The sequence below is a fragment of the Hibiscus syriacus genome, unplaced genomic scaffold (genome assembly GCF_006381635.1).
Source record: "Hibiscus syriacus cultivar Baekdansim isolate YM2019G1 unplaced genomic scaffold, ASM638163v2 tig00110478_pilon, whole genome shotgun sequence".
NCBI classification, from domain to species: Eukaryota; Viridiplantae; Streptophyta; class Magnoliopsida; order Malvales; family Malvaceae; genus Hibiscus; species Hibiscus syriacus.
The window spans coordinates 1,354,962-1,368,888 of NW_024062755.1; the positions used below are offsets into that span (position 1 = coordinate 1,354,962).

At 36.7% G+C, this 13,927-nt stretch overlaps 2 protein-coding genes across 3 annotated transcripts; both read left to right on the top strand.

The window, feature by feature from the left end:
• Nucleotides 1-1,235: 1,235 nt before the first annotated feature.
• Nucleotides 1,236-8,893, top strand: LOC120128322 (E3 ubiquitin-protein ligase SDIR1-like). 2 transcript variants are annotated; one of them, XM_039146021.1, is made up of 7 exons: nt 1,901-2,460; nt 2,564-2,642; nt 7,776-7,970; nt 8,066-8,163; nt 8,306-8,405; nt 8,544-8,639; nt 8,758-8,893. In XM_039146021.1, the coding sequence occupies exons 3-7, from the start codon at nt 7,956-7,958 to the stop codon at nt 8,818-8,820; spliced, it is 372 nt and encodes a 123-aa protein (XP_039001952.1). In that variant the 5' UTR covers nt 1,901-2,460; nt 2,564-2,642; nt 7,776-7,955; the 3' UTR covers nt 8,821-8,893. The 2 variants fall into 2 exon arrangements, with proteins under 2 accessions (XP_039001951.1, XP_039001952.1); XM_039146020.1 differs by lacking the exons at nt 8,066-8,163; nt 8,306-8,405; nt 8,544-8,639; nt 8,758-8,893 and adding an exon at nt 1,236-1,521 and having other exon boundaries at nt 1,886-2,460; nt 7,776-7,946.
• On the top strand, nt 8,846-13,157 carry LOC120128368. The gene is made up of 6 exons (XM_039146055.1): nt 8,846-8,884; nt 8,928-9,114; nt 9,841-10,195; nt 11,550-12,528; nt 12,713-12,801; nt 13,039-13,157. The coding sequence occupies exons 1-6, from the start codon at nt 8,846-8,848 to the stop codon at nt 13,076-13,078; spliced, it is 1,689 nt and encodes a 562-aa protein (XP_039001986.1). The 3' UTR covers nt 13,079-13,157.
• The last annotated feature ends 770 nt before the right edge of the window (nt 13,158-13,927 follow it).

Consider the following 13,927-nt stretch of genomic DNA (forward strand, 5'->3'; position numbering starts at 1 on the left):
TGGTGGCATTTAGTTTGTAGTGTAATGTTCCTAAACTGCTTTTGGACTAGATACAATTCATATCTTTCTGATTGAAGCTTCATGTAAAGGACTGACTTGTATGTTTTGTGCAATACAGAAAATGGAGGTCATGGATGTCGATTCAGTAGTGGACATACCTGACACTCCTGATAGGCCATCTACACAGCGAGTGAATGGAGGGGACTTTGTTGACAAAGAAAGAAATTATAAGTAGCAGGTTGTTGGAGTTCTAATACTACAGGTGAAGGATCTTTGGATAGGCTAAGGGGCAGAGTACGCTGCTTTCTGCAAATGTTTTCAATAGCCTCGAAAACTTTCGACAGTACTTATGAAATCGAATGTCTGAAAAACACCATTGTCTTGTCCCTGGTAGAGAATGCTCGAGAACATGCTCCTTTATTTAGGAAAACAGCCATGGGAGAGAAGCGAAATTCCTTAGAGGAGTAAGTCAAGGATAAAGGAAAAGCTCTTTCCTCAGAGTTACCTTCTAAATCATCTGGGTTCCCCACCATGCCATCCTAGATTTAACTGAACAGGACGCACAACCACCTACCTGAAATGGCATCTCTGCAAAGTGCATCCGAAAACTTCTTAGCTGAAGGAAGAAAAGGTCAGGCACCGAGAAATGGTGGATTTTATGCATTAACTCTTCAGGCTTTTCTGCAACATCCAGAACTAGCTGCAAGGAAAGAGAAAAAAATAGATGATGGACTTAAAAGTATAAGTTCAGTTGTGAGTAATGGAAAAGGGTGGTTCTTTCTAATGATTCCCACTTGGAATGGAAAAACAATTGTCTGCATCCCATCATCGGTTGCCTCACCAAGAGCAATTGGGAAAAGAAGATTGGTCGAAATGGCTGCATTTCCCCCCAGAATATAGCCATCTGGTCTAAACAAAATGAGCAATCACAAAGCAACTTTGGTCCTGAACAAAATTCTGTGAATGGGGTAAAGTCAAGGATAAAGGAAAAGCTCTTTCCTCAGAGTTACCTTCTAAATCATCTGGGTTCCCCAGACCATGCCATCCTAGATTTAACTGAACAGGACGCACAACCACCTACCTGAAATGGCATCTCTGCAAAGTGCATCCGAAAACTTCTTAGCTGAAGGAAGAAAGGTCAGGCACCGAGAAATGGTGGATTTTATGCATTTAACTCTTCAGGCTTTTCTGCAACATCCAGAACTAGCTGCAAGGAAAAGAAAAAAAATAGATGATTTGGACTTAAAAGTATAAGTTCAGTTGTGAGTAATGGAAAAGGGTGGTTCTTTCTAATGATTCCCACTTGGAATGGAAAAACAATTGTCTGCATCCCATCATTCGGTTGCCTCACCAAGAGCAATTGGGAAAAGTAGATTGGTCGAAATGGCTGCATTTCCCCCCAGAATATAGCCATCTGGTCTAAACAAAATGAGCAATCACAAAGCAACTTTGGTCCTGAACAAAATTCTGTGAATGTGGGTAGCAGCAGTCCTTGCATGATTAGTGAGATAGTTGCTGAAGGTAATAAATAATAATGTTAAAGAAAAAAGAGTGCCATCCTCTCATCTAAGGAGCATGATATCAATTTTATTAATTTATCTGGCAGGTAAATTTTAACTGCTGTTCTTTAGCTAGATTTCTTTGCCTATTGTCTCTTGGATGCTTATTGTGTATTGGTTTCATTTATTGTGCTTAAACTTTTGCTAAAGAGACTGGTACAATCTCTGCCCAAACCTTTGGAATAGCATGCAATAAAAAGCTCTATGTAGTATTTTATTTTATTTTTTAATTCGGAACATATTATATTGATGTCTAAAGAATCTTTGTTGTGTGGTTTTCCTGTGAGTAATAAAAGAGAAGCTAATGGTATTGATGATGCCAACAGAGATGCATGCTTTGAAGAAAGAGGTGGATGGAGAAGCACCCGAAACAATTCAAAGGATGTAGATCATGCAGCTGAACTCCAGTTAAGTAGATTTCACTGTTGGATGTCAAGTGAGTCAATGAAATGAAAATGGAGTAGTGAAAAGAAATAATGCTAGAGGAGGAAAGACCAGGATTCCATGTGATTCTCCTGAAACATGTGATGCAACTGAGATAGCTCTTGTGATCCCAAGAATCAACCAAATAAGCGAACCTTCTCATGCAAACATTCTGCCTAAAAGGAGAATGAAACATGTATTGACCTCAATAAATAATGGTGAAAGCTCAAGGGTCACTACTCCTAATGACCCAGACATTGTGTTTCTCGGTTCATCTTCAGAATCATCTCGTTCAAGGTCATCTATAACTCATATTATGGAACATCCAGATGTTATGGATCTTGACAAATCCGAAATGAGAGGGATAAATGCAAATCATATGGACTCTATGAATGATGAGGAAACAGAGGCTAAGGCAAGACAACTAGAAGCAGATGAAATGTTAGCTCGTGAACTCCAAGAACAATTATATCATGAGGTCCCAATCTTTTATGATGCGATTTGATGCTTTCCTCCCTTCTTTAATTGAAAATTTGTTATTTACATACCTTAGCTTTATATATTTATGAACCTTTTAACAGATTGATGAAACATGCATGGGAACTTCAGCAGGAGATGAACTCCTTCCAACATCTTTTCGGACTCTCATGACTAGGTCATGTAGTAAGCTTGAATTCGTTTCTTCTTTTGAGTTGATGGTAACCAGAGAGCCTACAGTTGGTGTGATATTGACTGTGCATCTTGTAGTCCGTTCTGGTGAAGGTTTAATATAGCTGTTAGTTTGTGTATAAACTGGTTCAAACAGACATACAATAGGCATAAGCCTGGCTGTCAAAAGTAGAATAGACTTGGGTCTAGTAATGTTGCCCCTAGATCCTGGCATGGCAAAGATCAGGGTTATGCACAAAATGATCATGGGTTATCCTCAAATAAATAATTTAGTCTTGAAATGTGGATAAATAATTGTTTGCATGTTTAGACTCGAGTGCTTGTTGGCATCTTTGAATATATATATATTTGCATGAAGTTAAATCTTTTTTTCATCTTCCTAGTAGCAGCACATCTATCTTGTGTTTGACAATGATTTGGTCGTTCCTAAGTGGTTGTTTCCTGGTTCATATATTTGGAAGTTAATGTTCCTTGAGCATTGCTAACTGGTGTAGGAATTATAGAAATGAGTTGTCAATCCCTTAAGTTAAGAGATTTTGTAATTATTTTCTGTTTTTTAATCCCTTATTCAAGGATTACATCTCCTAGATTAGTTTCCTTCTTAAGTTTCCTAGTTAGAGGCATAATTGTATATAAATATGTAATATGTTCTACTGAATGTACACAAGAATAAAAATAACAGAGTTGTGTTTTCTACAGTCTGTTTTCTACATGGTATCATGGTTAGAGTGATCATCCGATTTCCGCTTCTCTTTAAATCAATTCCTATTCAACTCTATTTTTTTTTCATGGCTAATCCGGATTCCTCAGCATCCGAAATCACTTCCCAGAAGTGCACGGAAACCAGCCGATTGGCAGCCCACACGGTCCAGGTCAAAAGGAGCCTCATATTGCTCAAGATGATTCCTCAAGCAGTTTTTTAGCAAGAAACAGATAGAGGAATTGCAGCAGATTTTGAGCAGTATGACAGCCAAGCCTACAAATGTGACTTATACTACTGATGGAATAATCCATATGTTTTCTCGTACAATGGATAATAGACTCGGGTGCATCAGATCATATGACAGGAAATATTGATCTCTTGAAGGAATAAATGAAAGCAACTTACCAGCTTCTATCAAAATAGCAGATGGCTCTCACTACAGTCAAAGGGAGTGGTTCTGTTACATTAAACAAAAATCTACTACTTCATAATGTCCTCTATGTTCCTAGAATGCATGCAATCTGTTGTCAATCAGCAAATTAATTAAAGATTTGGTTGTAATGTTGTGTTTAGTACTGGTGGTTGCATTTTAGGCACAGGGCTCGAAGAGGGTGATGGCAGTGCTAAGCTGGGCAAAGGATTGTACACCTTAGAGGTAAAGCAGCTCATCATGCCTTATCCAGATGCTCTTAGGAAACCAATTTTATCTTCTGATCTCAATACCAATAAAATTATATTGACACTCTAGATTAGGTCATCCTAATTTTTTTATCTTTCCAAAATGTTACCGAACTTCATTAATAAGATCCATCTTTGTTTTTCTGTGAATTTGTCAAATGGCCAAACACACCAGAAAACCATATATTCCAGCCAAATTTGAACCAACACCACCTTTTTCCATCATCCATAATGACATTTGGGGCCCTTCTCCTGTCAAAAGTATTTCTGGGTATAAGTGGTTTTTGCCTTTTATAGATGATTACTCTAGGACAACATGGGTTTTCTTAATGAGAGAAAAATCTGAGGTTGAGTCTCTCTTTAAAAGTTTTTATCAAAAAGTAATTTAACACAAAAATCAAAATTCTAAGGAGTGACAATGGGAGTGAGTATTTGAATAAAACCCTTGGGTATTTCTTTAAGGAAAAATGCATTGTTCACCTTACTTCTTGTGTCAACAAACCTCAACAAAACGGGGTAACAGAAAGGAAAAATAGACATCTTCTAGAGGTTACTAGGTCTCTTATGTTTGTTGCTAATGCTCCTAAGTATCTTTGGGGGAAGCTCTTCTTACAGCCACTTACCTCATCAATAGAATGCCAAGTAAGACCTTAGATTTCAAAATTCCTACTAAGGTTATGTTTCAGCTGTATCCCCATTTTGAACATTTAAACTCAAGTCTTTCTCCTCGGGTGTTTGGGTGTACAACTTTTGTTCATATCCACAACAGAGGGAAATTAGATCATAGGTCCATAAAGTGTGTGTTCTTAGACTATTCTTCGAGTCAGAAGGGTTACAAGTGTTACTCACCTTCCACAAAAAAGACCTATGTCTCCTTTGATGTTACATTTTTTGAAAACCAACCTTATTTTTCAGGAACAGAAATTCAGGGGGAGAGTTACAAGGAATTTCAGCCTGCTCAAACCGATATTTCTTTACAGTCTATTAGTTACAAGGAATTTCAACCTGTTCAAACCGATATTTCTTTACAGCCTATCCTTTCCTTACCTATTACTGTCTCTCCAAAGCCGGCTAGCACTGTCCCAGTTTCTAGGGAGGGTGATGGGAATAACCTAAATAACTCTGATGAATTACCTTCCTCCTTATCTCAGCAATCTAGTCCGTGCAAAACACCTTCCACCACTACCAAAAATGCACCTAACAATGACCCTGAAACCATAACTCCCCAACCGAAACAACTCAGTGTTTACTCAAGAAGAAGGAAAGATGTTGCTGAAGAAATCAGTCAGCCTAGCATTTGCCAAGAACCAGATTCGATCCTGTTGCAGCTGAAACAGAATGTAATGATGGTTACCAAGAGGCTACTACTGTTGATCTTGATGACTTTCCTATTGCTATTAGGAAGGGGGTAAGAAAATGCATTGTTCATCCCATAAATAAGTATATTGCATATGGGAAATTACAGTCTAATTTCAGGGCCTTCACTGCCAGCATTAACACTGTGAAAATCCCAAGAAATGTGATAGAAGCATTTCAATCTCCTGAGTGGAAAAAGGCTGTGGAAGAAGAGATAAAAGCGTTGCAAAAGAATAAGACATGGAGTTTGACAGATTTGCCAAAAGGGAAGAGAGCTGTTGGATGCAGGTGGATATTCACAGTCAAATATCATTCGGATGGGAGTGTGGAAAGATACAAGGCAAGGCTGGTTGTTAAAGGTTTTTCTCAGTCCTATGGCATCGACTACCAGGAGACTTTTGCACCGGTTGCAAAATTGAATACCATCAGAATATTGTTATCAGTAGCTGTTAACATGGACTGGAAATTGCATCAGTTGGACATAAAGAATGTTTTTCTGAATGGGAACCTTGAAGAAGAGGTATACATGGAGGTTCCCCCGGATTAGAAGGAAAGGTCACTAAGAAAACTGTGTGCAAGCTCAATAAATTCTTATATGGCTTAAAACAGTCTCCCAGGGCTTGGTTTGATCGATTTGCTAAGGCTATGACATAGAATGGTTTCAAACAAAGCCAAGCGGATCACACATTATTCAGAAAAATTATACCGAGTGGTAAGATAACCCTCCTAATTGTCTATGTAGATAATATGATTATAACTGGCAGTGATATAAAAGAAATAGAAAAGCTAAAGATGAATCTTGCAAAGGAGTTTGAAACCAAGGATTTAGGGAGTATGAGGTATTTCCTGGGTATGGAAGTTGCAAGGTCCGAGGAAGGGCTGGTCATAAACCAACGTAAGTATGTTTTGGATCTTCTTGCAAAAATTGGGATGCTCGACTGCAAACCAGTTGAAACTCCAATGGAACCAGGCTTGAAATTTTGCAAGGAAAGGACTGGAAATCCAGTAAACAAGGAAACCTACCACAGGTTAGTTGGGAAGTTAATCTACCTTTCACTGACCAAGCCTGATATTGCATACTCAGTGAGCATTGTCAACCAACATATGAGTGATCATCGAGAAGAACATTTGGAAGCTGTTAATAGAATTTTAAGGTTCTTGAAATTTACCCCAGGAGCTGGACTTATATTTAGAAAAAATCAAGACAAAATAGTGAAGGTTTATACGGATGCAAGCTGGGGAGGTGAATTAACTGATAGAAGGTTAGTTAGTGGCTATTGTACCTACGTTTGGAGTAATTTGGTGACTTGGAGAAGTAAGAAACAAGCTGTTGTCTCTCGAAGTAGTGTTGAGTCAGAGTTTAGAGCAATGTCTCTCGGAATATGTGAAGGAATGTAGATTAAAAGACTGCCCACAGAACTGGACTTAGATGACAAGAAGAATTTTGAGATTTTTAGTGACAGTCAATCAACTACGAGTATAGCAAAAAACCCAGTGCAGCATGATAGAACGAAACACATTGAGATAGACAGACATTTTATTTACGAGAAGGTCAACAATGGAGTTGCAAAACTGCAGTACATTCCGACGAAGAAACAGCTGGCAGATATCTTCACCAAAGCCTTTCCACGAGTGACTTTTGATGAGATGTCATTCAAATTGGGTATATACAACATATATACACCAGTTTGAGGGGGAGTATAGGAATTATAGAAATGAGTTGTCAATCCCTTAAGTTAAGAGATTCTGTAATTATTTTCTGTTTTTTAATCCCTTATTTCAAGGGATTACATCTCCTAGGATTAGTTTCCTTTCTTAGAGTTCCTAGTTTAGAGGCATAATTTGTATATAAATATGTAATATGTTCTACTGAATGTACACAAGAATAAAAATAACAGACTTGTCTGTTTTCTACAGTCTGTTTTCTACACAGTCTGTTTTCTACAACTGGATGCTCTTGTTTTCATTCCTCTCTATCAATTTCCTTTTTTTTTATCAATTGACTCTCTCTCTCTCACACACACACACACATGCAGACACACTCACTCGCTTACTCTCCATATTAAATATGTAAACTTATTTTCTGATCTCATAAGAGATATTGATGTCATCTCTGCGAGCTGAAAAGAAGGGATATCATTTTTACTGTTTGAGTTGGGTGGAAAGACATTTTCTTGTAGGATCTATATCTGTATTTATCCTATCTAGTATCTTGACTAGGTTTCTCTTTCTCCTAGTATAAAATAGACGTCTTACTTAGTTTCATCCTTGTTTTATGTACTTTAGAGTATATTCATTTTTTCTTCGACCATATGAAGTTCATACTTCTATTTTTTTATTTATATATAAGTTCCTCGCTGTAATACTATTCTTTGCCTCTTATGCAGCAAGGCTCAACAAGGCAGTCTCGTATTCAGCATTCATTGCTGAATATTCAGAATTCTTTGAATAGGAGAGGAGTGCAGACTCATTTCCCCACTTCTGCCAGAGTTTCAAGGTTGAGGAATCGAGTTTTGAATAAACTTCGAGCAGCACCGTCTAGGAGGAATTTTCAATTCCCTTTAGACATGGATTTGGATATGGTAATATACTTCCCCCTTCCCTTTACCCTTTTCCCTTTGGTGTATCCTGTATTGCTTTATTTTCAACAGTTCTAATTTATGGATTTCTGATACAGAGACTTGATATATTGAAAGCCATGGAGGCTGCAGTTGGAGATGCTGATGACATGGGAATGGCTAGTCGCATCTTCCAAGTTCAACGTGATTTTAATGAGTAAGACCATGCTCATTTCAATCAGCTATGTTTGATCACATTTCTATGTTGATTATGTTCTATTCGAAACCTCCTATGTTCTTACTGTTTACAAATTTGACCCGATACTGCTATATCTTATCTACTTTTCATTATATTGCAGAAACGATTATGAAATGCTGTTGGCCCTTGATGGTAACAATCATCAGCATGGTGGTGCATCAGTTAATCAGATTAACAGTTTGCCACTGTCCAAAGTTCAGGTATATACATAAGAAAACACCATATATGTATATATGTGGTCTTTTAATTTTGCTTCCTCATCCTTATGCATGCAAATACAGTGATGCTTACGTTTCACTAATCGGATTTAATTGCTACTACTTTTTTAATTAATGCAGACTGATAATTATGAAGCTTGTGCCTTATGTCTTGAAACTCCTGCTATTGGAGAAACCATCCGCCATCTTCCCTGTCTAAATAAATTTCACAAGGATGTAATGCCTTCTTTCTCTCCACAATGCCACTTTGTTTTTCTGTTTTCTCACATCGCTTTCAAGTTGCTTATCACTGGAGCTTAACATTATTTTGCTCTTCATTCCCTCGATGTGGCAGTGTATCGATCCATGGCTGAGGAGGAAAACACCATGCCCGGTTTGCAAGTCGTCTATTGTTTGAATGGGAGTGTTCTGGCGCAATATTGATGGAAAGTAAAAGGTCTTCAAGTGAACATCTATTGGAGGTACAATTCTTCTCAATAAACTCTTACAAAACTTTTGTTGTAGAAACCTGTTGGCTTATGGTGTTTACTTCACCTTTTCCTCGAACTCCATTCTAACTCTGAAGAAAATTTGCCTGTCTACTCTGACAGACTTTCAACTCTGACTCCGACTATCACCATTTTCGGTGATCATCGACTCACCCGCCAGCCACCAGCCTGTCGACCACCCATCCACCGATTAGGATGGACGGGTGTTGGAATTTAGGGATTTAGAAACTTTGGGGGGGTTTGAAGTCACGATTGACAACGGTCGATGGATGGGTAGGAGGCGACTAGTGGGTGCGGTAGCTGCGGTGGGTGGCCGGCTGGTGATGTGGATGCTTTGGGATTAAAGATTTTGGGACTTTTTTGAGATTTTAGAATTTTTTGAAAAATAATAATAATTTTAAGTTTTTTAAATAAATTTTTAAAAATTTATAAAGACACCACGTGTCACATTCTGAGTGGTCGGTAGAATTTTTTAACGTTTGTTAGGTCGAGGCACTTTAAATGATAATATTGGAAACGTTAGACACCTAAATTGACAAAAAAAAATAGGTACCTAAATGAAAAAAAGAGATATAACCTGGACACCTTTTTATATTAAGCCAAAAGAAATTGATTCTAACTTTTTGAAAAAGTATTGGATAATTTTTAAATTTGACACTTCAAATTAAATTTTCTAGCTATGCCCCTCCCTAGGCATATATACTTAACATGTTCCTATCACCGATGAAATGAATTATTCTTGAAATTTTGGTTTACACTACTTATGCATATATGCTTTACTAAGAAATGAATTATTCTAAAGAATGTCTTTTTCCCTTACATAACAGAATTAAATTCATTGCCATTCCCCATTGTTCTATCACACTCTTTGGTTTTACATAAATTTCTACATTTTCTATCTAATTTGAGATGGATTTCCAACCTTGCAGCAAATGCGGTCACTCTTCCTATGGATATCTTGAGAAGGTTGAAGGGAAATGTTGTGAAGACTGGAGGGAAGATCTACGTCTCCAATGGTGCCTTTGCATGTCAAGGCTGCAACAGTTGCCTGCACAAATCATGCGCGGTTAAAATGTGTCGTGATCTGTCTCAAGACATTACTCACCCCCTCCACCTGCAGCACCGACTTTTTCTAGTATGGAGTCATTTGGATTTCATTTGTGATAAATGTTTGTACATATCTGCTGGCTACAGATACAGATGTGTTTCCTGCTATTTCCGACTTGATTTCGCCTGTGCTTCTTCGGCCAGTGGTGAGCTTCCTAAAGATGAAGATCCGCTGAGGTTTAAAGATGGGAAGCAAAAGACAATCCAGCATTACAGCCACACTTGCCAGTTAAGCGTATTCAAATATAGGAAGATAAAAATAAATATTTAAGTCTTGTACTTCTGGTTAAATTATGCTTCATCTATAATAATATGCCAAGTAAATTCTAATTAAATATTCAAGATAATTCGCTCATCTTCTAAAAATACTGATTGTACTGTCGAAATCTACTACTTTTTGGGTTAATTAATCCAATAAAACTCATATCCAAAATAAGCCAATAATAAAAATAAATCAGTAATATCCAATCAAAAAATAAGAAATAAATAATAATAAATATATGTAATATTAAACACTCGTCAGTAATACCCATAATAAATATATACAATAAATGTCTCTTTCTAATTTGATAACTATTCTTTTTTTCCGATTTTTATTGATTTGTCTTTAGAAAATTAGGATTTTAGTCTTGATTGTGATAATTGAGATTTTATGCGATATTAAGTTTTTATTAATTGATAGATTAATAACTTGTAGAGTTGTTAATATCAAATCTTAAAATAAATTATGATTAGTTACCTTTATAATCTTGAATTTCTAGAATATGAATAAAAATTTAATGTTTTTGTTTAGAAATTATTGTTGTTGGTGTGATTTTTTTCATATTATATTTTCATAACAGTAAAAGATCCTTGAATGGTTTTTACTTTTGTAAAAAGAAAAAGAATCAGTTGTGTTTAAAGTTTATGTATATATATATGTTTTAAGGGTTAAATGCATTAAGAAAAAACATAATGGATTGTTGTGAAAAATGTATAAAATAATTATTTTTGATGTACTATTTTAGTTATTTTATAAGAAACGCCGTAGATTTGTGTTGATTGTAAGAGTTTTGAAGTATTTTATACCTCCAAAGGTTTTGGAAAATTGATTAAATCCCTAACAATTATCTTAGGGTTTTGGAAAATTTGTTGTTGGTGTGATTTTTTTTTCATATAATATTTTCATAACAGTAAAAGATTCTTGAATGGATTTGAATATTATACGTAATAATTGTCTCAGGAATCACAATCTGTTTAAATTTTTTTGCTTTTACACAGCTGCTGAAGCATATATACTTTACTGAAGAAATTAATTATTCTTCAAATTTGGAATGGGAAGTTGTTGCCATTACGCAACTTGTGCATATACACTTCGCGTGTTCCCATCGCTGAAGAAATGAATTGTTCTAAACTATACTTTAGGTGCCAACATGTGTTTTCCCTCACATAACACAATTGCCTTCATATTGTTCTATCTTTCATCACACTCTTTGTTTTCACATCAATTCCTACATTTTCCATCTTCTTTGTCCTTTGATATGGATTCCAGACTTCCCAGCAAATGTGATCACTCTTCCTATAGATATATTGAGAAGGTTAAAAAGCCTGATCGTAATCTGTCTCGTGAGATTACGCACCCCCTCCACCGCCAACACCGACTTCAACTCGGATGGAGACCTTGGGGTTTCATCTGTGATAAATGTTTGTATATATCTGCTGCTGACTACGGATACAGCTGTGTTTCCTGCGATTTCAGACTTGATCTCGCCTGTGCTTCTTCGGCCAGTGGTACTGAGCTTCCTAAAGATGAAGAGCCGCTGAGGTTTAAAGATGGGAAGAGAAAGACAATCCAGCATTACAGCCATGCTCACAAGCTGAGCTTCTTCAAATATAGGAAGATACACGAACAAGACTTGGATTGTTTCTGGTGTGAAAAGCATCTATCGGTAGTGTGCTATGGTTGTACAAAATGCAGGTTCTATCTTCATTCCGGATGCAGTGATAAGATACCAAGGACACTTGCTCATCATTTTCATATTCCTGGCCACACTCTTCGCTTAAGTTCTACCTTAGCGGTTGCAGGGGATTGCTTTGCTTGTAAAAGAAGTATTTATTATTCTAAGCTTCGGTATATTTGGGAGAAGTGTATCTTCCACCTTCATCTTGAATGTGCTAAACTCTTGCCCACCCTAAAACTTGCCTGCCACCCTCACCGTCTCGCTTACTTCAGAGGTACTTCTAAGTTGGATTGCCGTACCTGCGGCAAGCATTGCGGTGGTGATGATAGTATTTGTCGTTGTGTGCAATGCGATATTAGTTTCCATCTAAAATGTGTTGTACCATCCGAAGCTACATCAAAGTATCATAAGCATCCACTTATCCTAACCAAATCGGTCAAAGAAGATGATTCTGATGAATTTTGTTGCGATGTTTGTGAGAACGAAAGGGATCCGAAGCATCCTGTGTATTACTGTCAAAGTTGCACATTTGTGGCTCATATTCAATGTCTACTCCCTGATGTTGATGAGGTAATCATTCTTTTCACCGTTCAGTTTAATTTTTACAATCAAAGGGGAAACTTTTATTATCGGATTGTTAATGTCTTTGCTATTTTCAAATGATTTTTTTATATAAAAAATAAAAGTACGAATTAAATTTGTGAAGCTCTTGTCTTTGATTGAACTCTCATGGTTAATATTGTTTGATGAATAGGATCAAATTACATCCTCCATGGAAACGAGGAAGCTTTGTATGAGAAGGAAATGGAGCAGAATGAAGGGAGTAATGGCATCCACGCTCTGGTTTGCAACTATTTACATATTAACTAATTTTAAATTCAAAATTCTTTTCTTTTTTGGCTCATTCAAAATGAAATATCATTGCAAAACATAACACATGAGAGCTCCATAACCAAAACAGAAAACATAGCAACCCAATGCTTACTGCCTTCTACCCCCTAAACAATCCACAAACTATATAAAATTCTCAAGAAATGAATTTGTTCATTCTTTGACATACTTGTTTCTTTTTAAATGCAGTTTCGACCTATCATCCACAAACACCAAATGTATGAGGTAACCGAGGAGTTGAAAGGCGATAAATATTGTCGAGGTTGTCGTCTGGTACTTGATGGTCCTAGCTACTGTTAGATTTGTCTAGAAATTAAGTTGACGAGTTGGAAATTTCATCTTGGTTGGTGGCCAACTTATTGGAAATTTCATCTTGGTTGGTGGCAAAACTTTGAACATGTTAATTTCATATTTGGTGGCTAACTTGTACACATTGAAAAATTCTTTGGTAGGTGGCCAAACTTTGAACATATTGTTCTTAAAACTCAACTATAAATAGGCCTAAGTATTTCCATTAGAAATCATCCCAAAAAAACAAGTTCTCTCTTCCTCTTGTATTCTTCATTCTCCCACTTTGGGAATTCTAAAGAATTTCATTTGTTGTAATATTGGCGATATAGTGAAGTTATCATCTGGTGTGGTGCCCGAGGAGTAGACAATATTCTCGTCGAACCTCATAAATTTAGTGTGTTCTCTCCTTTATTGTTTTTATTCGGTTCTTTTTCCATTGTGTTTCAATATTCAATAGTTTGACAGGTTTATCTGCTGTGCAACCTTTGGTGGTTTTAATCTTGACATTTTAGGTCAAATTTTAAAACTACGTTCGTGTGAGAAATAACCCGTTTTCCCCAACAATTGGTATAGGAGCTTCGGTTGAGGTTATCCTGATGGTTCCGTTGCTGAAAAGATACAGTTCGTGATATTGAATATTGTTCGTTAGAATTAAAATGGCAAAATATGGATCAGTTGAGACATCAAACTCTTCATCTGGACCGGTGAGGAGGGTGATGTCAAATGCAAATTTCTCGGTGGAGTTGTTCGATGGATCCGGTCATTTTGGCATGTGGCAAGGCGAGGT

Bases quoted from the DNA above. Each gene is read 5' to 3' on its own strand.
- LOC120128322 (XM_039146020.1), top strand. From the start codon at position 2,170: ATGAAACATGTATTGACCTCAATAAATAATGGTGAAAGCTCAAGGGTC. The intron at 2,461-2,563 runs GTCCCAATCTTT...ACCTTTTAACAG, and splicing joins AAGAACAATTATATCATGAG to ATTGATGAAACATGCATGGG. The intron at 2,643-7,775 runs GTAGTAAGCTTG...CCTCTTATGCAG, and splicing joins GACTCTCATGACTAGGTCAT to CAAGGCTCAACAAGGCAGTC.
- LOC120128368 (XM_039146055.1), top strand. From the start codon at position 8,846: ATGGAAAGTAAAAGGTCTTCAAGTGAACATCTATTGGAG. The intron at 12,529-12,712 runs GTAATCATTCTT...TTTGATGAATAG, and splicing joins TACTCCCTGATGTTGATGAG to GATCAAATTACATCCTCCAT. The intron at 12,802-13,038 runs GTTTGCAACTAT...TTTTAAATGCAG, and splicing joins GTAATGGCATCCACGCTCTG to TTTCGACCTATCATCCACAA.